The sequence below is a fragment of the Sylvia atricapilla genome, unplaced genomic scaffold (genome assembly GCF_009819655.1).
Source record: "Sylvia atricapilla isolate bSylAtr1 unplaced genomic scaffold, bSylAtr1.pri scaffold_68_arrow_ctg1, whole genome shotgun sequence".
In the NCBI taxonomy this organism is placed as follows: Eukaryota; Metazoa; Chordata; class Aves; order Passeriformes; family Sylviidae; genus Sylvia; species Sylvia atricapilla.
In genome coordinates this window covers 167,832-190,538 of record NW_027077155.1, presented here as the reverse complement: position 1 = coordinate 190,538, position 22,707 = coordinate 167,832, and the positions used below count along the sequence as shown (strand labels likewise).

The window sequence follows — 22,707 nt, the reverse complement described above, 5'->3', positions numbered from 1 at the left end:
GGGTCCGGGGGGGAACCGGGCAGCGGGTGCGGGAGGTTCCGGGGGGATCTCGGCGGTGCTTCGCGGTTCTCGGGGACCACCCCTGGCACCGGGCCTCAGATTCCTCTCTCTCCTCCCAGCCCCCATCCAAGCAGCGCAGGACCCCCCCATTTCGGGGTGAGGGGCAGCAAACCCCGCACTCACCGGAACTGCCTGCGACCCCCCCGGACACACCGAGACCCCTTCAGACACACCGAGACCCCCTCAGAAACCCGAAGACAAACCTAAATCCCCCCCAGACCCTCCCTAAAGCCCCCCAAAACCCCTTCAGACTCTCCCCAGCCCACCCCAGACCCACGTAAACGCCCTCAAAGCTCCCCCAGACCCTCCCTCAGATTCCCCCCAGCCCCCCTCATGCCGCTGGGCCTGGGTCGCCGCAAGAAGCCGCCGCCGCTGGTGGAGAACGAGGAAAGCTCCGGGGGTCGCGGGGGGGCCCCGGGGGAGCCCGGCGGAGGCCCGGGAGGGGCCGGGGGCGTCTCGGCGCCGCCCCCCGCGCTGCGGCCGCGGCTGGTGTTCCACACGCAGCTGGCGCACGGCTCCCCCACGGGCCGCGTGGAGGGATTCGGGAACGTGCGGGAGCTGTACGGGAAAATCGGGGAGGCCTTCGGCATCCCCCCGGGAGAGGTGGGTGCGGACGGGGGGCACTGGGAGAGACTGGGAGGGGTTTGGTGGGGGACTGGGAGGGGCTGGGATGGCACCGGGAGGGCGCTGGGGGGAACTGGGAGGGGACTGAGAGGGCATTGGGAGAGACTGGGATGGCACTGGGAGGGACTGGAGGGTGCTGACGGCACTGGGAGGGACTGGTAGAGACTGCCAGGGACTGGGCGCACAGTGGAGGAGATTGCGATGGCACTGGGAGGGTGCTGGGATGGCACTGGGGGACTGTGATGGCACTGGGAAGGCACTGGGATGGCATTGGGAGAGTGCTGGGGGTATCTGGGATGTTACTGGGGGGCACTGGGACGGCACTGGGAGGGCACTGGGCAGACTGGGGGGGCACTGGGAGGGCACTGGGCAGACTGGGGGCACTGGGGGGGCACTGGGCAGACTGGGGACACTGGGAGACAGCCCTGGGGGGGTCGCGGGGCTCAAGGGCGGGGGTCTGGGATCCCTATGGGGTTTGGGGGGGCTCAGGGACAGGGACTGGGGGGGTTTGGGGGGGCTAAGGGGACATTTGGGACACTGAGATACAGGAGGGGGACACAGAGGGTGCTGAAGGGACCCCAAAGAGTCTCTAGTGTTTCCTGGGAGTGTCCCAGGTGTCCCCAGGGATGTCCCCTGGCAGAGGGTCCCACCTGGTGTCCCCTCCAAGTGCCCCAGGGGTCCCCAAATACCTCCTGACTGCTCCCCGCTGTGTCCCCCAGGATGCCCAGCTGTCCCCAATGTCTGAGTGTCCCCTGTCCCCTCTGTGCCCTGGGACCCCCAGATGTCCAAGTGTCCCTGTCCCCAGGTGCTGCTCTGCATGCTGAACACACCCCCATCCCCAGTGTCCCCATGTGCCCAGGTGCTGTCCCCACGTCCCCAGGTGTCCCCCACTGTGCCCAGGTGCTGTTCTGCACGCTGACCGTGCCCCATGCCCTTATGTCCCCGTGTCCCTGCTGTCCCCAGGTGCTGTCCCCTGTCCCCCCAGTGTCCCCAGGTGATGTCCCCGTGTCCCCGCTGTCCCCAGGTGCTGTCCCCTGTCCCCCCAGTATCCCCAGTGTCCCCAGGTGATGTCCCCATGTCCCCGCTGTCCCCAGGTGCTGTCCCCTGTCCCCCCAGTATCCCCAGTGTCCCCAGGTGCTGTCCCCTGTCCCTAGGTGATGTCCCCAGTATGCCCAGTGTACCCAGGTGATGTCCCCAGTATCCCCAGTGTCCCCAGGTGATGTCCCCATGTCCCCGCTGTGCCCAGGTGCTGTTCTGCACGCTGAACACGCCGCAGGTGGACATGGAGAAGCTGCTGGGGGGGCAGATCGGGCTGGAGGATTTCATCTTCGCCCACACGCGCGGCCGCACCAAACTCGTGCAGGTGCTCAAGTCTGAGGAGGCGCTGGGGCTGACCATCACTGACAACGGAGCTGGCTACGCCTTCATCAAGGTGACACACCTGGGGACACACCTGGGGATATGGGGACACCTGAAGACACACCTAGGGACACGTGAGACACACCTGGGGACATGGGGACACAGCTGGGAATGATGGGGGAGCAGGGCCTGGAGCTGACCATCACCCACGATGGCGCCAGATACGCCTTCATCAAGGTGACACACCTGGGGACGCACCCAAGGACATGGGGACACACCTGGGGACAGCTGGGACACACCTGAGGATACCTGAGGACACTTGCAGATGCTGAGGTGCCCCAGATTTGGGGGGCACCTGAGGACACTTTGAGGACATCTGGGGGCGCTGGGAGAGGGACAGGCAGTGCCCCAGGGTGGGGACACACACCTGGGAACACCTGAGGGGACACCTGGGTAGATGGGCGTGGCCTCAGGTGACCCCAGATGAGCCTGGTGCCCCCAGCCCCCTGCAGGTGCCCCCAGGTGCCCCCCGGTGACCCCGGTATCCCCCGTGTCCCCAGCGGATCCGCGAGGGCTCGGTGATGGCGCGCACGCCGCAGGTCGGGGTCGGGGACGTGCTGGAGGCGCTGGACGGGCGCAGCCTGGTCGGGGCGAGGCACTTTGAGGTGGCCCGGCTGCTGCAGGAGCTGCCCCGCGGACAGCACTTCCAGCTGAGCCTCACCGAGCCCAGGAGGGCGTGGGGTGAGGACTGGGATTGGACTGGGATTCACTGGGAGTGAGCTGGGAGGGGTTGGGAGTGACTGGGATTGACTGGGATTGAACTGGAGCTGCCCCACGGAGAGCACGTCCAGTTGAGGCTCACCAAGCCCAGGAGGGTATGGGGTGGATACTGGGAATGACTGACATTGAACTGGGATTGGCTGGGCTTAACTGGGATTGAACTGGAGCTGCCCTGGGGACAGCACTTCCGAGTGAGGCTCTCGAAGCTCAGCAGGGCCTGGGATGGCAACTGGGGTACTGGGATTAACTGGGATTGACTGGGATGGGACCGGGATTGGAGTGGGATTGAGCTGGGATTGGGTTGGGCTTGGACTGGGATTGGACTGGGATTGAATTTGGATGGAACTGAGATGAACAGGGATTCACTGGGGTAGAACTGGGATTGAACTGGGATTCACTGGGACTGAACTGGAGCTGCCCTGCGGGTAGTACTTCCAGCTGAGGCTCGCTGAGCCGAGGAGGGCGTGGGGTGAGTACTGGGATTGACTGGGAGGAACTGGGATTGAACTGGTATTGAAATACGATTGAGCTGGGATTAACTGGGATTGAAATATGATTGAGCTGGGATGAACTGGTATGAACTGGGATTGACGCTGTCCCTGTCCCTGTCCCCCCACAGACGTTCTCCCCCCACGCTCAGGGGGCCGGGCTGGGGTCCCCTCGCTGGGCTCGGGCCGGGGGACGCTGAGGCTGCGCTCGAGGGGCCCAGCCACGGTGCAGGAGCAGGTACTGACCCCAGACAGGGCTGGGACACCCCAAAAATGGGCTGGGACACACCAAAATATCTATGGGGTACCCCAAAATGGGTTGGGGCACCCCAAAACAGGCTGGGACACCCCAAAGTATCCATGAGAACTGCCAAATATCCATGGGAAGCCCAAAATTTACCTGAGACCGCCCCAAAAACCCTCAGGGACACCCAGGAAGCCCAGAGGACCCCCAAAATCCCCTCGAGATGCCTGAAAATCCCCCCTGGAACCCCCCCAAAATCCCCTGAGGACCCCCAAAATCCCCCTGGGACCACCCAAAATCCCTTGAGGAACCCTAAAACTCCCCTGGGATCCTTGGAGACTCCCCCAAAAATCCACGTGTGACCCCCAAAGATCCTCTGAGGGCCTCCAGAATTCCCACGGGGACCCCCCAAAATACCCCTGAGGACCCCCAAAATCCCCTGGAGACACCCCAAAGTCACCCCTGGGACCCTTGAGGACCCCCCAGAATCTCCCTGGGACCCTTGGGGACTCCCCAAAACCTCCCCGTGCCCCCCCAGCCCTCGGCCTTCGAGGAGCGTGCGATTGCCAAGGTGGACGATCTGCTGGAGAGCTACATGGGCATCCGGGACAGCGAGCTGGGTGAGCCCCCAAATCCTGGGGACCCCCAAATCCTGGGGACTCCCCTGGGATCGTCCCAGAGTCCCCCCAAATGCCCCAATACCCCCAAATGCCCCCGGCTCTGCTCAGGAGTTACATTGGGACAGCGAGGGGGGAGACCCCTGGGACCCCCCAAAACCCCCCGGGACCCCCCCAGGACATCCCCAAAACTCCTGGACCCCCCCAAGCCCCCAGGGAGCCCCAAATCCCCTGGGACATCCTCAAACCCCCTGGGACCATCCCCAAAACCCCCTGGGATCTCCCAATCCCGCCTGGGACCCCTGGACCCCACCCAACACTTCCAATGTCCCCAACTTCCCCTGATGTCCCCAACCCCCCCAGAAGTTCCTGCCTCTGCTGGAGTCACAGGGACATAGGGACATTGAGGACACAGAATTTGGGGACTTCCTGGGACTCCCCCCAAAACCACTGGGACCACCCTGGGGCCCCCTGACTGCGCTGTCCCTGTGTCCCCTGATGTCCCCCGATCCCCATGTCCCCTTGTAATCCCTGACATTCCTGTGTCTCTGATCACACTGTCCCCATGTCCCCAATGTCCCCAGTTGTTGACAACGCTGTCCCTGTGTCCCTGCGATGTCCCCATGACCCTGATGTCCCCTCGTGATTCCCAATGTCCCTGTACTCCCTGATGTTCCAGTGTCCCCATGTCCCCTAATGTCCTTGTGTCCCTTTGTGTTTTTTGATCCCTGATGTCCCCATGATGTTCCTCTGTCCCTGATGTCCCCATGTCCCTGATGGTGCTGTCCCTGTGTCCCTCAATGTTGCCGTGTCCCTGACAGCACTGTTCCCGATGTCCCCAATGCCCCCATGTCCCCAGTGTCCCCTATGTCCCCAGTCCCTGACAGCACTGTCCCCAATGTCCCCACAGCCACCACCATGGTGGAGCTGGGCTGTGATGCGTGGGACCTGGATGTGCTGTCCCTGTCCCCAGTGTCCCCAGTGTCCCCAGTGTCCCCAGTGTCCCCGTGCCACTGACATCACTGTCCCTTTCCCCATGTCCCCAATGTCCCTATGTCCCCAGTGTTCCCATGTCCCTGATGTCTCCAATGACCCCATGTCCCTGACATCACTGTCCCTTTCCCCATATCCCTGATGTCCCCATGCTTCCATATCCCTCATGTCCCCAGACCTGACATCACTGTCCCCATGTCCCTCAGCCATTTCCATGGTGGAGCTGGGCTGTGATGCGTGGGATCCAGACGTGCTGTCCCCGTCTCCAAAGTCCCCAGTGTCTCCATGTCTCTGATGTCCCCAACCCCTGACAACTCTGTCCCTGTCCCCATGTCCCTGATGTCCCCGTGTCCCCACAGCCGCCACCATGGTGGAGCTGGGCCGTGACGCGCGGGACCCGGACGCGCTGGCCGAGGCTCTGGACTCGCAGCTCGGGGACTTCGCCTTCCCCGACGAGTTTGTCTTCGACGTCTGGGGCGCCATCGGGGATGCCAAGGCGGGGCGGGGATAGGGACCCCCGCTGAGGATATCCCCTGGGGACACCCCCTTGGGGACCCACCTTGGGACACCCTGGTGGGGACCACCACTGGGGACCTCCCCTTGGAGAACCCCCTGAGTGGGGAACCCCCTGATTGGGGAACCCCACATTGGAGACCCCCCCCAATTGGGGCCCCCCCAATTGGAGACACCCCAGAATTGGGGACCCTGACTGGGGACACTGCCCTGACTGGGGACACCGCCGAGTGGGGGCACACCCCTCATTGGGGACACCCCCAGGGCTTGGGGACACTTCTCGACTGGGGGCACCCCCAGGGATTGGGGACCCCCCAAACTGGTGCCCCCCCAGAACTGGGCCCCTCCATGATTGGGGAACTCCCCAGAGCTGGGGATCCCCTGGCCCTGGGGGACCCCTTGCAGTGACCACCCTGCCCGGTGCTCCCTCATGTTTGGGGACCCCCCCAAAAGCTGAACACCCCCCCGCCAAAATCTGCTGGACCCCCAAAGTGCCCTGGGGAGCCCCCCATTGTTCCCCCTTGCCTCAGGAACCCCCAGACCTGGGTGACCCCCAACTCAAAACCCCCTGATCAGTTGTTCCCCCCCTCCACCATGGGAGCCTTGGTCCCCCCAGTTGTCCTGCCCCCCAAGGGCTGGGTGCCCCCCCTCCCCATTTTTGGGACCACCCCAAAAAGGACCCCCCCCATGGGGACACCAATGTCCCCCCCAGGGACAGGGACCAGGGTGTTCCCCCTCCCCCAAACATGGCACAGACTCCCCCGCCCCCATTGTGCCCCTGGTGCCAATCTGAGCCTGTCACACACTGTCACATGTTGTCACCTCTGTCACCCCTGTCACTGTCACCTCGTTACACACTGTGACTTTGTCACCCCTGTCACCCCATGTCCCCACTGCCACCCTCTGTCACACACTGTCACATGCTGTCACACACTGTCACCCCATGGCCCCCCTGTCATGCCCTATTAAACATTGTCACACACAGTCACTCCTGTCACCCCTGTCACCCTGTGTCCCCCCTGCACTGACCCCTGGGGGGGACCCTGTCCCCAGGGGGTCCTGGGGCTGCCCCTTTCCCCCCCGGATATTTTTGTATTTTGGTGGAAATGATTTGAGCATAAAACAGAGAAAAATTGAGCATCAACTCATTGAGAAATGGGAGTGGCTGCTGCTGGTGGGTGGGGAGGCTTTACACACCCTTTACACACCTGTTACAGAACCCTTAGGCACCCGTTACATGCCTGTTACACAGACCTTACACACCTATTACACACCTGTTACACACCCCTTACACAGCCCTCACACAGTGTCTTAGTTTGGAACACAGGGGTCTGCCAGGGAGGGCCGGAACCTCCCTTGGAATGGAGAATGTTAACCCCCTCCCTCCAAATAATAATTCTGAAATTAAGGGGCTCTCACACGAAGATACGGGAATAGGAAGAACAGGTATTTACTAGGAAAATGAAAAATAAAAGTGCAGTAGTACAAAAAACCAGTGACAGAGTCAGAACACAACCTGACACCCTGTTGGTCAGGGCGTTGGCAGCAGCCCAATTAAATCCTCCTGCAGTGACAGATGCGGTTCTGTTGAAGCAGTGATCTTGTTCAAGGGTGTAATTTTCCTCTGAAGGTCCAGTGGTGGTGTAAATGGGTCCAGTCCTTCTCTGGCAATCCAGTGGAAGAAGGCTGCTGTGGTGTTCCAAATCTCAGATTTTATCCAGGTAGGAATTCTTGGCTCCTCCCCCTGGGTGGAGCATCTCCCAAATGGATGATGTCATTGTAGCAGTCATGCAGTGAGCCTCGATGGCCCATTAACAGAAGATATCCCCCAGAGGGAGGATGGGTCTTGGAAGAGAGAACGCTGCCCTGCCTGGTTTTAACAGATGGTGACAGAATATGTACTGCTGGTTACATCTTGCATTGCAACCTAAGACGAGGAGGGACACAGACCAGGAGATGACACTGAGTAGGGGGGACACCAGGACAGGGGTGACACCAGGCCGAGGGGGACACAGATCTGGAGTTGACACTGGGTAGGGGGGACACCAGGACAGGGGGGACACCAGGACAGGGGTGACACCAGGCCGAGGGGGACACAGATCTGGAGATGACACTGGGTAGGGGAGACACCAGGAAAGAGGTGATACTGGGATGGGGGAGACACTGGGACAGGGGGGTGACACTGAGCTGAGAGGGACACAGACCAGGGCATGACATCAAGTAAGGGGGACACCAGACTGAGGTCACACCGGTGGGTGTCCCCAAGGACCGAGGGGCTATTTAGCTGCAGCCCCAGGTACGGCACAGGTGAGATGGCGCTGGGCTCAGCCTCAGTGCCGGTACTGGAGGAGGAGGAAGAGGAGGAGCTGCAGTGCCACCTCAAGTATTTCTTCATGAGCTCCTGTGACAAGTATTGGGCCCATGGCAGGCGGCCTGTGAAGCTTGTGCAGCAGCTCGGCAAGATCGTCCTTGTCACCTTGCAGTTGACACCGCCAGGGACAGCAGGCACTTGGGAAGCGCTGTGGAGCTGGGATACGGGATGCCCCAAGTGGTGCACGGGCGAATCCTTCATGATTTGCGGGATTCTCTACGTCACCAATTCCCACTTGACTGGCGCCAAGATTTATTTTGCCTATCACACAAACACTTCCAGCTATGAGTACACGGATATCCCATTCCATAACCAGTATTCCCACATTTCCATGCTGGACTACAACCCAAGGGAGAGGGTGCTCTACACCTGGAGGGTGCTCTACACTTGGCCACCAGGTCATCTACAACATCACGCTCTTCCACGTCATCAACACAGCTGGAGAGCTGAGATGGACATTTCCAAAGGGAGAGAGAATTCCTGGCTGGTTTTCTATTCTTCCACACTTCCCCTTTCCATCCGCGGAATTCTGGAGGGACGTGATGAGGTGGAAATTCCCAGTTTTCAGTCCCTCCTGAACTCAAATGGTGCTTTAGTCCCATTATTTGCCTCCTGTGTTGTGTTTTTCCCTCTTTCCTCCTCCCTTTTCTCCTCTTTTTCCCTTTTTTTTTCCATTTCCCCCCTTTTTTCTCTTTTCCCCCTTTTTCTCTTTTTCCCTTCTTTATTCCCTTTTCCCCTTTTTTCTCCATTTCCCCCTTTTTGTCACCATTTCTCCATCTTTCCTCCACTTTTTTTTTTCTTTTTCCAGTTCATTTGGTTTCCTTTTCCCCCACATTTTTTCTCACAATTGTGCATTTTTTCCCCTCCTCTTTCCCCTCCTCCTCAGTTCTTCTTGAATTTTGTCAGATTCATGGCCCATGGAGCTGCTCAGCCTTTTGTTTTTCTGTATTTTTGATGGGAATTTTGGGGCCAAATCCCATCTTTATTTTGATGGCAAATAAAAAAATTCTCCCCAGCTTTGGTGGGATTTGATGACTTTTTTCCTCTCTCCTTTTTTCCTGTTTTTAATCAATTTAAAAATTATTATTTTAATTATGATTTAATTTTTTTTCTCACTCCCAGGGTTCCTCTGATATTTTCCAGCTTTTTTTTCTGCCAATTTTTCCAAGAGGAAGAGGTGGGAAAGGAGCAAAGAAGGATGGAGAAGGGGAGAAAAGGACTGAAAAAGAGGATGGAAAAGAGGAGAAGAGGGAAGGCATGGAGAAGTTGGGGTGACCCAGAGGGGATGGAGGATTTGGGATAATCTGGGGAATGGGGCACAGATCCTGTTGGAGATTGGAAATGGGCATGGATCCCACTGGAGACTGGATCCCACTGGAGAGTGGGAATGGGCGTGGATCCTGGTTGTGGCACTGGAGGAGGAATTTTGGGAAGTGCTCCTGCCAGCCCTGGGCAGCACTGGAGAAAGGAGCTGCAGGGATTAATTAGGAATTGGGAATTGAGTGGGGAATTGTGGCCAGCATGACCAGGGCAGGATCAATAGGGCCAGAGCAATGGCTGCGGCATCTGGTGAGAGGCAACAGGGACTGGGAAGAGGGCTGGGAATGGGGACAGGGAAAAGGACAGGGACCAGGAATATGGGAGAGGGACAGGGAAAGGGAAGGGGAATGGGAATACGGGAATGGGACAGGGAATAAAGAAATGGAAATATACAAACAGGAGTGGGACCAGGAATACGACAACGGGAACAGAACAGGAAATACGCAACAAGAAATATGGGAACAGCAACCAGACACAGAATATGGGATGGGGACAGGGAATAAGACTGGGAATGGGATCCAGACTGGGATGGGAGCAGGATGGGACCAGGAAAAAGGTGACAGGGGGATGGGTGGGAGGCAAGGGAAGTGACAGCATGGAGAGCGGGATCCTGGACAGGGAACACTGGGAACTGAGACAAGGGCACATGGGGACAGTTCCAGGGCAAGGGGTCCTCGATCAGCTGTCCTGGAAGCTCTGCCAGGGTCTCCCAGCAGAGCTGGAGCCACTCGGCCTGGGGAGCCCAAAGCCCTGGGCAACCCCCAAATCCTTGCCAGGAACCCACAACTCCCTCACACCCAGCATCCCCCACATCCCCTGCAAGATCCCCCACGTTCCCATCCACATCTTAGTTCAAAATCTTTATTTTTACACTGGTTTTAGGTGTTGTGAAAGGACGAGAAAATCCATCCCACGGGGAGCCAGGAGGATTTGGAGCCCCCAGGCAGGTGTCTTGCCAACATGGATCACCGGGGCTCTGCCCACCGGGGGTCACTGGGGATCATCCAGGGCAGATTCTCCCATAGGGGATGGAGCTGGAGCAGCGCACGAAGCTCTTCCCACACTTGGGGAAATTGCAAGGCTTCCCTTATGCTGGGTCCGTTGGTGTTTGGCCAAGTGAGAGTTCTGGCTGAAGCTCTTCCCACACTCAGGACACTCGTAGGGCCTCTGCCTGGTGTGGATGCGCTTGTGCCTGAAAAGATTTGGTTTGTGCCTGAAGCCCTTCCCACAGTCAGGGCAGTAGAAGGACCTCTCCTCCATGTGAATCTGCTGGTGCAGGAGGAGATCAGAGCTGGTCTGAAACCTCTCCCTGCACTTATCACACTTGTAGGGCTCCTCCCCAGTGTGGATCATCTGGTGCCTGACAAGGGCGGAGTTGTACTTGAAGCCCTTCCCACAGTCGGGGCAGCGGAAGGGCCTCTCATCCGTGTGAATCCGCTGATGAGTAAGGAGATTGGAGCTGCTTTGAAACCTCTGCCCACACTGGTCACACTCGTAGGGCCTCTCCCCAGTGTGGGTCATCTGGTGGACAATCAGGTGGGAGCTCCTCCTGAAGGTCTTCCCACACTCTCCACACTCGTAGGGCCTCTCCCCAGTGTGGCTCCTCTGGTGGACAGTCAGGTCAGAGCTTGACCTGAAGCCCTTCCCACAATGCCCACACTCGAAGGGCCTTTCCCCCGTGTGGATCCTATGGTGGCTGATCAAAGTGGAGAACATGCTGAAGCTCTTCCCACACTCTGGACACTCATAGGGCCGTTCCCTCGTGTGGCTCCTCTGGTGGACAGTCAGGTGGGAGCGCCGGCTGAAGCTCTTCCCACACTCCCCACACTCGTAGGGCCGTTCCCCCGTGTGGACTCTCAAATGGTTGGTAAGGTGGGATCTCCACCTGAAACTCTTCTCACATTCCGAGCACTTGTGGGACTTCTCCCCATCATGAAGCTGCTCGGGGACCACCAGCTCTGAGCTCCAGCTGCCTCCCCATCCCAGGGTGGGTCTTTCCTCCTCAGATCCCTGCAAACTGTGTTCACAGCCACTTGTTGTGTGAGATCTCTGAGGCTTATCCTCCCCGTTGGATTCCTGCACCACGGAGCCGCTCAAAACGGCCTCTTCCACGAGGTTCTGCCACAGGGATTTGTCATCCCTGGGCTCCATCTTCACCTCTTTGTCTGAGGGAGAAAGGACAAGGAGAGGATGAGATTTGCCTCGTGGCACAGGGAAGTGGATTTCTCCAAGGCATCCCCGGCAGCATGGCGTCGGCAGCGGGCTTGTCCTGCACCCGGGGGCCAGGCTGGGCCGGGACATGGAGCAGGACAGGGGGGGAAAGGGGCACTGACTGCCTCCTCACCTGCCTGGGGCTCCTGGGCCATCATCCTCTTCCTTGCGGCCTCCTCCTCCTCCATCGGGCCGAGGTTTGGGAATGAGAAGTCCTGGTTTGAGGGGGAAAACAATGTCTGAGCGCGTTGGGTTTGATGCTCCCGCTGCCCAAGCGTAGCTCTAGAAGTCAGTGCCCCTTTCGGCCTCGGGGGGCCCGGACCCCGCTCAGGCCGCAGCTCTTACCTCTGTATTCTGGGGGGGGGGCCCGGCTCCGGGATCGCCCCTCTGCGCTCTCTCCGCTCCGGGCGTCCCGCGTTCTCCCTCGGCTCTCCCGGGGATCCCCAAACCCGGTATCGCCCCTCTGCCCGCCGGTACCAGGACACCGCCGTGTTGCACTACCCAAGATCCCTCCAGGGCCATCTCCGGCTCGGCTTTGGGAACCTGCAAGATCCAAACATCTCCTGCCCAGCACAAAAACGCTCCCGGAGAGCCCCCCAATGGATTTGAGGTGAGCTCCCCATCCCCGCTCATCTGCGGGTTCCGGGATTGGTGATGCTGCGGGATCCGGTGGAGCTGCGGCCTGAGCGGGCGGGCGGGGGAACCGTGGCCTGGTCCGGGTACTCCTCTTCCGCCTCCTCTTCCTCCTCTCTCTGTCCGGTTCCTGGCTCCTCCTCTTCCTGCCACTCCTGCCTTTCCTTGTTCTCCTCCTCCTCTGTCCCTCCTCTTCCTCCCGCTCCTCCTCCGCTCCCAGCTCGGCCCGGGCGGTGCCGACACCCAAAAGCAGCCGCGCTCTGCCCTGGGGGGGGGGTCCAAAGCGGCCCAGCCCCGCAGGGCAGCGGGAGCGATCCCGGGAGCAGCGGGAAAAGAACTGGGAGCGCTTTCCCTCCCAGTATCGCCCTTACTGGGAGCGCTGGGAGGTAACTGGGAGCGAACAGCGCGCGGACTCGGCTGCAGCCGGCGCTGGGCGGGGCCAAACCACATGGGCGTGGTTATGCAAATACAGGAGCTGTGATTGGTGGGCGGAGCAGCGCGGTGTTTACCTGGCCAGGTGAGGGCGGGGCTTGACCGGAGCGATGGCGGCGGTGTGCTGTGAGAGGGGACAGGGACCGGGGATGGGGCCAGGGCCGGGAATGGCGACTGGGACTGGGGACTAGACCGGGAATCGAGACCAGGAGGGAGAATACGGGATCAAGATAGAGGATAGGACCGCGAATACGTGACAGGAGCCGAGAATGAGGAATGGGACCAGGAATGGGACCTGGATTAAGGGGCAGGACCGGGAATGGAGACAGGGACTGATAGTGGGACCGAGAATTGGGACCAGAACCGGGGATGGAATTCAAAATACGAGAAAAGGACTTGGAATGGAACAGGGACCGGGAATGGGGACATGAGAACAGGACAGGGACTATGGAAACAGCCACCGCAGAGAGAATATGGGGTGGGGATTAGTGTTCCAAAGCGCTGCAGTGAAACACGTCCGGGCCTGCGAGCCCTGCCGCTGGGCCTCCCCTGGGCTGCTGCGGCCCAGCGCCCAAAGGCTGGAGCTGCAGCCTTGCTCCTGTGCCAAGAGCAGGAGGCTCCTGCAGGCCCGTGTCCCCTCCATGTCCCCAGCAGGAGGGAGGGCTCTGAGGCACAGCGGGGGCTGGCAGGAGGGGCTGCTCTGGCCAGCTGGGGCCTGTGAGAAATGGCCAAAGCCTTGTGCTCTGTGCAGCTGGCCAAGGACAGCAGCAGGGCTGAAGGGTTCCTGTGCCACAGGCAGCCCGAGCTGTGGGGCCCTGGGGAATGGCACCGGGAATGGGGACAGGGACTGGTACTGGGAATGCGAACAGGCTTTGGGAATAGGACCTGGGACTGGAAATATGAGACAAGGCCTGGAAATGATGTAGGGCATGGGGACAGGGAGCAAGAATGGGACCAGCAATTCTGGACAAGGACAGGGAACGGGATAGGGAATGGAGCTGGAGGATGGGAATGGGACCAGGAATACAGGAGGGAGGCCTGGAATGGGAATATGGGAATGGTACAGAAAACATGGAAACAGCAACGGGAGAGAGAATATGGTATGGGGATTGGGACAATGGTGCCGGGATGAGATGGAAATCAGGAATGGGACTGGGAATATGGGAATGGGACAGGGAATAAAGCAATGGACATGCGGGATGTGCAGCTGGACTAGGAATACAGGAATGGGAACAGGACTGGGAATATGGGAACAGCAGCCAGACAGAGAATAGGGGACAGGGATAGGGAATGAGCCTTGGAAGGAGAATGGGGATGGGGACCAAGAATGTGGACAGGAACAGGAATGGGACCAAGGATTGGGACAGGAACTGGGAATAGGACTGGAGATATGAGACAGGGAATGGGAATGGGACTAGGAATACGGGAGGGGGTTCTGGAATGAGACCAGGTATCGGCGATTGTTGGAGAGATGGGAAGACTGATTCATGATCAGAATTCGATTTTACTGAGGTTTTCCAAGTCTTATATACCATTTCAGAGAGGTTAATAATTTCTACTACAATAATTAGGTTAGAAGATCATACAAGCAACTCATGCATTATACAACATCTTTATCGTAGGGGGTTGATTGAATCTTTTCCCTCAAACAGGTTTTAATCCCATCTTCTCATAAGCTCAAAGTTCTGTTTGTCCTTGCCATAACATCCTCGTCACCAGACTAGTTATGCTAATTAAGTCTGCCTTACTCTCAGACTTGTGTATTCCCACAACCAGGGATCGGAATGTGGGAACGGGCAAAAGAACATGGAAGAGCAATGGGAAAGAAAATGCCAGATGGTGATTGGAAAGGTGGGACCAGGATCGCAAACAGGAATACAGGAAAAGGACTGGGAACTGGAATTTGGGAATGAGATATGACATGTAGAAATGGAAATGCAAAACCTGCGGTGGGACCAGGAATGCGAGAATGGGAACAGAGCACAGGATATGGGAATATGGGAACAGCAAGCACAGAAAATACTGGACAGGGACAGGGAATGAGACCGAGAATGGGATGCAGTCTAGGATGGCAGCAGGACAGGAGCAGGAGTGGGGTGACATGGGAACAGGCAGAGTGCAAGGGGAGTGACAGCATGGAGAGGGGAATCTTAAACAGGGGACACCAGGAACTGGGATGGGGGACCATGGGGACAGTTCCAGGGCAGGGAGTCCTTGATCAGCTGCCCCAGGCGGCCTGCCAGGGTCTCCCAGCATAGCTAGAGCCACTCAGCCTGGGGAGCCCAAAGCCCTGAGCAACCCCCAAATCCCTGCCAGGAACCCTCAACTCCCTCACACCCAGCATCCCCCACATCCCCTGCAAGATCCCCCCATGTCCCCATCCATGTCTTTGTTCAACGTCTTTATTTTTACCCTGGTTTTGGGTGTTTTGAAAGGACAAAGAGAAATGAAAAGAAAATCCTGGCCACAAGAAGCCAGGAGGATGTGGAGCACCCAGGCAGGTGTCTTAACAACACGGATCACCGGGGCTCTGCCCACCTGGGCTCACTGGGGATCATCCAGCACGGATCCTCCCATGGGGGATGGAGCTGGAGCAGCGCACAAAGCTCTTCCCACACTTGGGACATTCGCAGGGCTCCTCTTAGTGGTGCCTCTGTGGGTGTTGGGTCAAGTGACAGCTCCTGGAGAAGCTCTTCCCACACTCGAAACACCTGTAGGGCCTCTCCCCAGTGTGGATGCGCCAGTGTCTGATGAGGTGGGAGTTTTGCTTGAAGTCCTTCCTACAGTTGGGGCAGCAGAAGGGCCTCTCATCTGTGTGAATCCGCTAGTGCTTGAGGAGATCAGAACTGGTCTGAAACCTTTTCCTGCACTGGTCACACTCGTAGGGCCTCTCTCCAATGTGGATCATCTGGTGTTTGATCATGTAAGAGCTGGTCTTAAAGCTCATCCACACTCCCCACACTCATAGGACCGTTCCCCTGTGTGGATTCTCTGGTGGATGGTCAGGGCAGAGCTCTGGCGGAAGCTCTTCCCACACTTGGAACACTTGTAGGGCCTCTCCCCAGTGTGGATGCGCTGGTGGTTGGTGAGGTTGGAGTTGTGCTTGAAGCCCATCCCACAGTCGGGGCAGCGGAAGGGCCTCTCATCCGTGTGAATCCGCTGGTGCCTGAGGAGATTGGAGCTGGTTTGAAACCTCTTCCTGCATTGGTCACACTCGTAGGGCCTCTCCCCTGTGTGGCCCCTCTGGTGGACAGTCAGGTGGGAGCTCGAGCTGAAGCTCTTCCCACACTCCCCACATTCGTAGGGCCTCTCCCCAGTGTGGCTCCGCTGGTGTTCAATCAGCTGGCAGTTCTGGCTGAAGCTCTTCCCACACTTTCCACACTCATAGGGCCTTTCTCCCGTATGGATTCTCCAGTGTCGGATCAGTGAGGATCTCATACTGAAGCTCTTCTCACATTTCGGACACTTGTAGGGCTTCTCCCCATTGTGAAGCAGCTCAGGGACCACCTGATCTGAGCTGTGGCTGCCTGTCTGGTCCAGGGTGGATCTTTCCTCCTCAGATCCCCGAGATTTGCGTTTACAGCCCCTCCTGGTGCAGCATCTCTGGGGCTTTTCCTCCCCATTGGATTCCTGTGCCATGGAGCCACTCAAAACGGCCTCTTCCATGAGGTTCTGCTGCAAGGATTTGTCCTCCCTGGGCTCCACTTTCAGCTCCTTATCTGGAAGTGCAAAGACAAGGAGAGGATGAGATTTGCTTCCGTGGCACAAGGAAGGGGATTTTTTCAGTGCATTCCTAGCAGCACGGCGTCAGCAGTGGGGTTCTCCTATAGCCGGGGCCAGGCTGGACTGGGAGATGGAGCAGGACAGAGGGGGAAAAGTGCAGTGACTTCCTCCTCACCTGCCTGCGGTTCCTGGGCCATCTTCCTCTCCCTCGCCGCCTCCTCCATCGGGCCGAGGTTTGCGAATGGGAAATCCTGGTTTAGGGGGTAAAACAAGTCTGAGCGCGTTGGGTTTGATGGTCCCGCTGCCCAAGTGCAGCTGCACAAGTCAGCGCCCCTTTCGGCCTCGGGGGGCCCAGACCCCGCTCATCTCCGGGCTCTGTCCGCCGGGACCGGGCCATCGCCACGTGGGACCCGCCGAGATCCCTCCAGGGCCATTTCTGGCTGGGCTTCGGGGTCCTGCAAGATCCGAACATCCCCTGCTCCGGAAAAAACCTCCCGGAGAGCCCCGCGATGGACTTGGGGAAAGCTCCCCCTCCCCGCTCACCTGCGGGTTCCGGGGGGGCGATGCTGCCGGAGCCGGGGGAACTGCGTGATGTTTGGGCTGGTGCTGCTCTTCCTCCTTTTCCTCGTCTTCCGCCTTCTCTTCCTCCTCTCTCCGTCCTGTCCCTGCTCCTTCGCTTCCTCACACTCCCGCCTTTCCTCGTCCTCCTCCTCTGTCTCTCCTCTTCCTCCCGCTCCTCCTCCGCTCCTCCTCCGCTCCCAGCCCGACTCGGGCCGTGCCGACACCCAAAAGCAGCCGCGCTCTGACCTGGGGGGGGGGTGCAAAGCCGCCCCACCCCGCAGGGCAGCGGGAGCGATACTGAGAGCAGCGGGAAAGGAACTGGGAGCGCTTTCCCTCCCAGTATCGCTCTTACTGGGAGCGCTGGGAGGGAACTGGGAGCGAACGGCGCGCGGACTCGGCTGCAGCCGGCGCTGGGCGGGGCCAAACCGTATGGGCGTGGTTATGCAAATACAGGAGCGACTGCGCGCTGTGATTGGTGGGCGGAGCAGCGCGGGGTTTCCCCGGTAACGTGAGGGACGGAGCGAGGGGCCGGAGCGATGGCGGCGGTGTGCGGTGAGAGGGGACAGGGACCGGGGATGGGGACGGGACAGGGAATGGGAAGATGGAGACAGCGACCGTAGAGAGAATATGGGATGGGGATTAGTGTTCCAAAGCGTTGAACTGAAACACGTCCGGGCCTGCGAGCTCTGCAGCTGGGCCTCCTCTGGGCGGCTGCGGCCAGAGGGAATATGGGAATGGCAACCAGACAGAGAATATGGGACAGAGAATGTAGCTGGGAATGGGATCCAGAGTGGCATGGGATCAGGATTGGGGTGACCTGGGAAGAGGCAGTGGGCAAGGGGAGTGACAGTGGGGAGAGGAGGATCCTGGACAGGGGACACCAGGAACCAGGATGGGGGGACATGGGGACAGTCACGGGCCTGGGGATCCTTGATCTTTTGCCACAGAACCCCTGAAAGGGTCTCCCAGCACAGCCAGAGCCACTCAGCCTGGGGTGCCCAAAGTACTGAGCAACCCCCAAATCCCTGCCAGGAACCCTCAACTCCCTCACATCCAGCATCCCCCACATCTCCTGGAAGATCCCCCCCATGTCCCCATCCACGTCTTAGTTCAATGTCTTTATTTTTATCGAGTGTTTTGAACGGACAAAATCCAGACCACGATGAGCCAGGAGGATGTGGAGCCTCCAGCCAGGTGTCTTCCCAGGGGCAGACACAGACACCAGCTGCCTGCTTTGCAGTTAGAGATCCCTATAAGAACATTTTGGGTTTCTGTATTCCTAAAGGTGGCATGGCCTGCACAGCAGTGCAGTGTCTAGAGTGTCTAGTGTCTCTTTGTGTCTAGAATTGACCCAGGAATGTCCCATGGTGGGGAGCTCCCTTTCTACAGTCACTTCCATACCGTGACCAGACCTGGAGCGTGGGGAGCAAGCTCCAGATGCAAGCACCATCCCCTCAAACCACAGAATATTAAAGCATCTCCTCAGGCATGAGGCCAGAGGAAGGGCAAATTTGGTGGACATGGCAACACCCCAAGAAGTCCCCCAAATTGTCCCTCTGCCCTTCCCAAAGCAGCCCATGTTCACTCCCAAAATGGCTTCAACCTTCCCCATAATGTTTGCATGGATTTGTGGTCGTGGGGGAGGCATCAGGACCATCCCCCTCTTCCCCCCCTGGGGAATGATACAACTTCTAACATTTTCATGATTTAAAATTCATCACCCTATAACCCCTCAGTTCCCAAACCATCCCCATAGTCCCCCAACCCATCACAATCACCCCAAAACTCACCATCCCATAACTTGTCACCCCATAACCAATCAAGCCCACCCATGACCATCCCCTATCATCATAATCACCTCAAAATTCATCCCTCCCACCCATCTCCATCACCCCTACCTATCACCACATAACCCATTACCCCTCAAACCATCCCAGAACCCCTCACTATCGTCACCCCAAAAGTCATCACCTTCCCACACATAATCACCCCAAAATCCATGCCCCACCCCGTAACCCCCCACCCTGTTCTCCCGCTCACCTGCCCCATCCTGCGCCCCCAGCTCCGCCCTGGCCCCGCTGTCACCGTGTCCCCTCCTCCTGCCCACGAGCGCAGGTACTGCTGCAGGGGTGGCCTTGTCCCTTTGGGGCCCCTCGTGTCCCCACGGCTCCTTGGGTGCCTTGGAGGGGGCAGAAAACAACCTCGGGAACAGTGACCAGTGCATGCTGACCCTGGGGACACCCCTGTCACCACTCCTGTCACCGTTGGTGTCAGGGTGGCTGTAGGAGAGTTTCCAGCCCTGCAGCCACACCCAGCACTGGCTCCCCGGGGGCCCCCCGCCCCTTTTGGGGTCCCCTCCGGGGGTGGTGGCTGCTGCAGTGCCCCACTTGTAGGTCTTCAGCAGGGCAGGGGGCTCGGGGGTGGCTGGGCAGGCTTCCACCTCCATGTGTCGGGGGGAGAGTCGAGTTTGGGGGATTCAGGGCGTGGATTTGTGATTAGTGGGATGGGGGAGTTGAGTTTGAGGGATCCATGAGGCTGGATTTGGGGGCAGGGGGATGGGAGTAGTCATTTTGGGGACTGAATTTGGGAGTGATGGGGATGGAGGAAAATAATTTGGGGTGGGGTTCAGTGTCACCAGACAAACACAAAAGAACCACACTCACACTTTCCAGTTTTGCAAACAGAAAGGAAGAAGTTGATTTTTGGGACTGGGGTTTAAATAGTGTTTGGAAGTTGATCAGCAATTGGGCCATGAGGTTGACACCTCTCTGACCGCACTGGTCAAGTTAGAAGTCCATCAATTTGTCCTTCCTCCTGGAAAAAAAAATGCATAGTTTTTCAAAGCATCACTCTTCGTTACATGCGTGAGAACTCAAGTCCAGAGATGAAAAACATCAGAAAGCTCCAAAAATCAGGGTGACAGTCCAGGGACTGGATTTGGGGGGGAACACCCCAAGCCTGGCATCCCCACCTTGAAGGGTCTCAGTTTGTGGGGTCCCAAATCCCCAAGGGGCCCCTGCCCACTGAGGGGTTCCAATTTTTTGGGTTTTCCTGCCGAGCCAGAGGGTCCCCACCCAGTGGGTGCCCATTTCCCCTGCAGCCCCCAACCCTGCCGGGGACAGTGGGACAGGGTGAAAGGTGTTCTGCCAGCCCTGTGACTCAGGTGCATGTGGGACTGGAGGTGTTTCCGTTGTGCTCCAACTGTGCTTTGACTCCCACACCCCCGCACCCCCAGCCCCTCTGGGACACCCCTGACCCCTCCTCTGTCACCCTGCGGTGCCCCTCAGCGGGGGGGGACTTGGTGGCATCGCAGGACGCCCTCTCTGTGCCATCCCCGAGGTGACACTTGTACATTTTGTCACTGCCACCCACCAAACTGTCACCAGCACCCCAAAGTGGGGGGTGGCCCAAATCCTAGAGGAGGGGGAGGGGTGACAACATTTTTGGGGTCACCCTCATCCACTTCCACCTCCCCGCATTCCCCCCGAGGATGCTGCGGAACCCTGCATCCCCCGAGGGGACTGTGTTGGTTTGGGAAAACAGGTATCCTCCAGGGAAAAGCTGGAGTTTCCCTTGGAATGGAGAATGTAAACCACCACTCCCCCCCGCCTTTTTTTTCCAGTTATAAATTTGCAGTTAAAACCCTTTAAATTTTGGAAATAGAAATAGCAGTTCTTTACTAGTATGTATTAGAAAGCAAACAAAACCAACAACTACAGCATTAATAACAAAAACAGTACCAAGAACCTTGAGGGCTTTGCTTCACAAAAACCCAGGGCAGTTTGGTCTCAGTACCCCTATAGGATCCTCAGAACACCAAGCTGGAACACTGGAACTACCCGGGCTGGTAGCTGGGATGGCAGGATGTCCCGGCAGGCGGGGGCAGGGTGTCCTGGCAGAGCAGGGGGTGCAGGGTCACATCGTAGCAAGAGGAGCAGTGCTGATGAAACTGCGACAGCGGGGCAGGGCTCTTCCCACTCCTGGAGCAGTCGCAGGGATTCCCTTAGAGGTGGCTCCGTTGGTGTCTGGTAAACTTATAGCTCTCTGAGAAGCTCTTCCCACAATCAGCACACTTGTAGGGCTTCTCCCCGGTGTGGATGCGCTGGTGCCTAATGAGGGTGCAGTTACGGTTGAAGCCCTTCCCACAGTCGGGGCAGCGGAAGGGCCTCTCATCCGTGTGAGTCCGCTGGTGCAGGAGGAGATGGGAGCTGCTCTGAAATGTCTTCCTGCATTGGTCACACTCATAGGGCCTTTTCCCGGTGTGGACCATCTGGTGACGGATGAGGGTGCAGCTCCGGCTGAAGCTCTTCCCACACTCTCCACACTTGTAGGGCCGTTCCCCCGTGTGGTTCCTTTGGTGGACTGTCAATTCTGATCTCCCTCTGAAGGTCTTCCCACACTCAGGACACTTGTAGGGCCTCTCCCCAGTGTGGCTCCTTAGGTGGACAGTCAGTTCCGACCTCCAGCTGAAGCTCTTCCCACACTCTGCACATTCGTGGGGCCGTTCCCCCGTGTGGGTCCTCTGGTGGATAATCATGGCAAAGCTCTGCCTGAAGCTCTTCCCACACTCCGCACACTCGTAGGGCCTCTCCCCGGTGTGGGTCCTCTGGTGGACAATCAAGGCCGAGCTCTGGCTAAAGCTCTTCCCACACTCCGCACACTCGTAGGGCCTCTCCCCGGTGTGGATGCGCCGGTGGGCAATCAGGGTGCTTTTGCGGCTGAAGCCCTTCCCACAGTCGGGGCAGCAGAAGGGCCTCTCACCTGTGTGAATCCGCTGGTGCTCAATGAGATTGGAGCTGGTGTGAAACCTCTTCCTGCATTGGTCACATTTGAAGGGCCTCTCCCCGGTGTGCCTCCGCTGGTGGACAGTCAGTTCAGAGTTTGACCTGAAGCTCTTCCCACACTCCCCACACTCGTAGGGCTGTTCCCCCGTGTGGATTCTCCAGTGGTCGGTCAGATGGGACGTCTTGCTGTAGCTCTTCCCACATTTTGAGCACTTGTGGAGCTTCTTCCCATTCTGAAGCGGCTCAAGGACCCCAAGCTCTGAGCTGTGGCCGTCTCCCTGGCTCAGGGTGGAGCTCTCCACATCGGATCCCTGAGATCTGCGTTTGCAGCCCCTCTGCATGCGGGATCTCTGGGGCTTTTCCTCCCCGTTGGATTCCTGTGCCCTGGAGCCGCTCAAAACGGCCTCTTCCATGAGGTTCTGCTGTGGGAATTTGTCCTCCCTGGGTTCCATCCTCAGCTCCTTGTCTGGGGGAGCAAGAACAAAGGGAGGATGAGATTTGCCTCCGTGGCACAGGGAAGGGGAAGGACATCACCCCAAATGCGTCCCCACCTGGACGGCATCTACAGCTGAGTTGTGTTATATCCGGGGGCCAGGCAGGGCTGGGAGATGGAGCAGGACAGAGGGGAAAAGGGGCACTGACTTTCTCCTCACCTGCTTGCAGATCCTGGGCCATCTTCCTCTCCCTCGCGGCCTCCTCCTCCTCCATTGGGCCGAGGTTTGCGAATGGGAAATCCTGGTTTAAGGGGTAAAACAAGTCTGAGCGCGTTGGGTTTGATGGTCCCGCTGCCCAAGTGCAGCTGCACAAGTCAGCGCCCCTTTCGGCCTCGGGGGGCCCAGACCCCGCTCATCTCCGGGCTCTGTCCGCCGGGACCGGGCCATCGCCACGTGGGACCCGCCGAGATCCCTCCAGGGCCATTTCTGGCTGGGCTTCGGGGTCCTGCAAGACCCAAACATCCCCTGCTCCGGAAAAAACCTCCCGGACAGCCCCGCGA

General features: G+C 58.6%; 2 protein-coding genes across 2 annotated transcripts; one reads left to right on the top strand and one right to left on the bottom strand.

Annotated features, from left to right (window-relative positions):
* Positions 1–342: 342 nt before the first annotated feature.
* On the top strand, positions 343–6,822 carry GIPC1 (GIPC PDZ domain containing family member 1). The gene is made up of 6 exons (XM_066340347.1): positions 343–663; positions 1,931–2,116; positions 2,604–2,784; positions 3,443–3,549; positions 4,094–4,175; positions 5,525–6,822. The coding sequence occupies exons 1-6, from the start codon at positions 394–396 to the stop codon at positions 5,674–5,676; spliced, it is 978 nt and encodes a 325-aa protein (XP_066196444.1). The 5' UTR covers positions 343–393; the 3' UTR covers positions 5,677–6,822.
* Positions 6,823–10,228: 3,406 nt separating this feature from the next.
* Positions 10,229–22,449, bottom strand: LOC136374988 (zinc finger protein 850-like). The gene is given in 8 exon segments (XM_066340345.1): positions 10,229–11,534; positions 11,714–11,795; positions 11,926–12,722; positions 15,211–15,591; positions 15,594–16,364; positions 18,331–18,341; positions 20,769–22,179; positions 22,367–22,449. Coding segments are annotated over 8 exon segments (4,683 nt in total). The 5' UTR covers positions 22,422–22,449; the 3' UTR covers positions 10,229–10,359.
* Between the last annotated feature and the right edge of the window lie 258 nt (positions 22,450–22,707).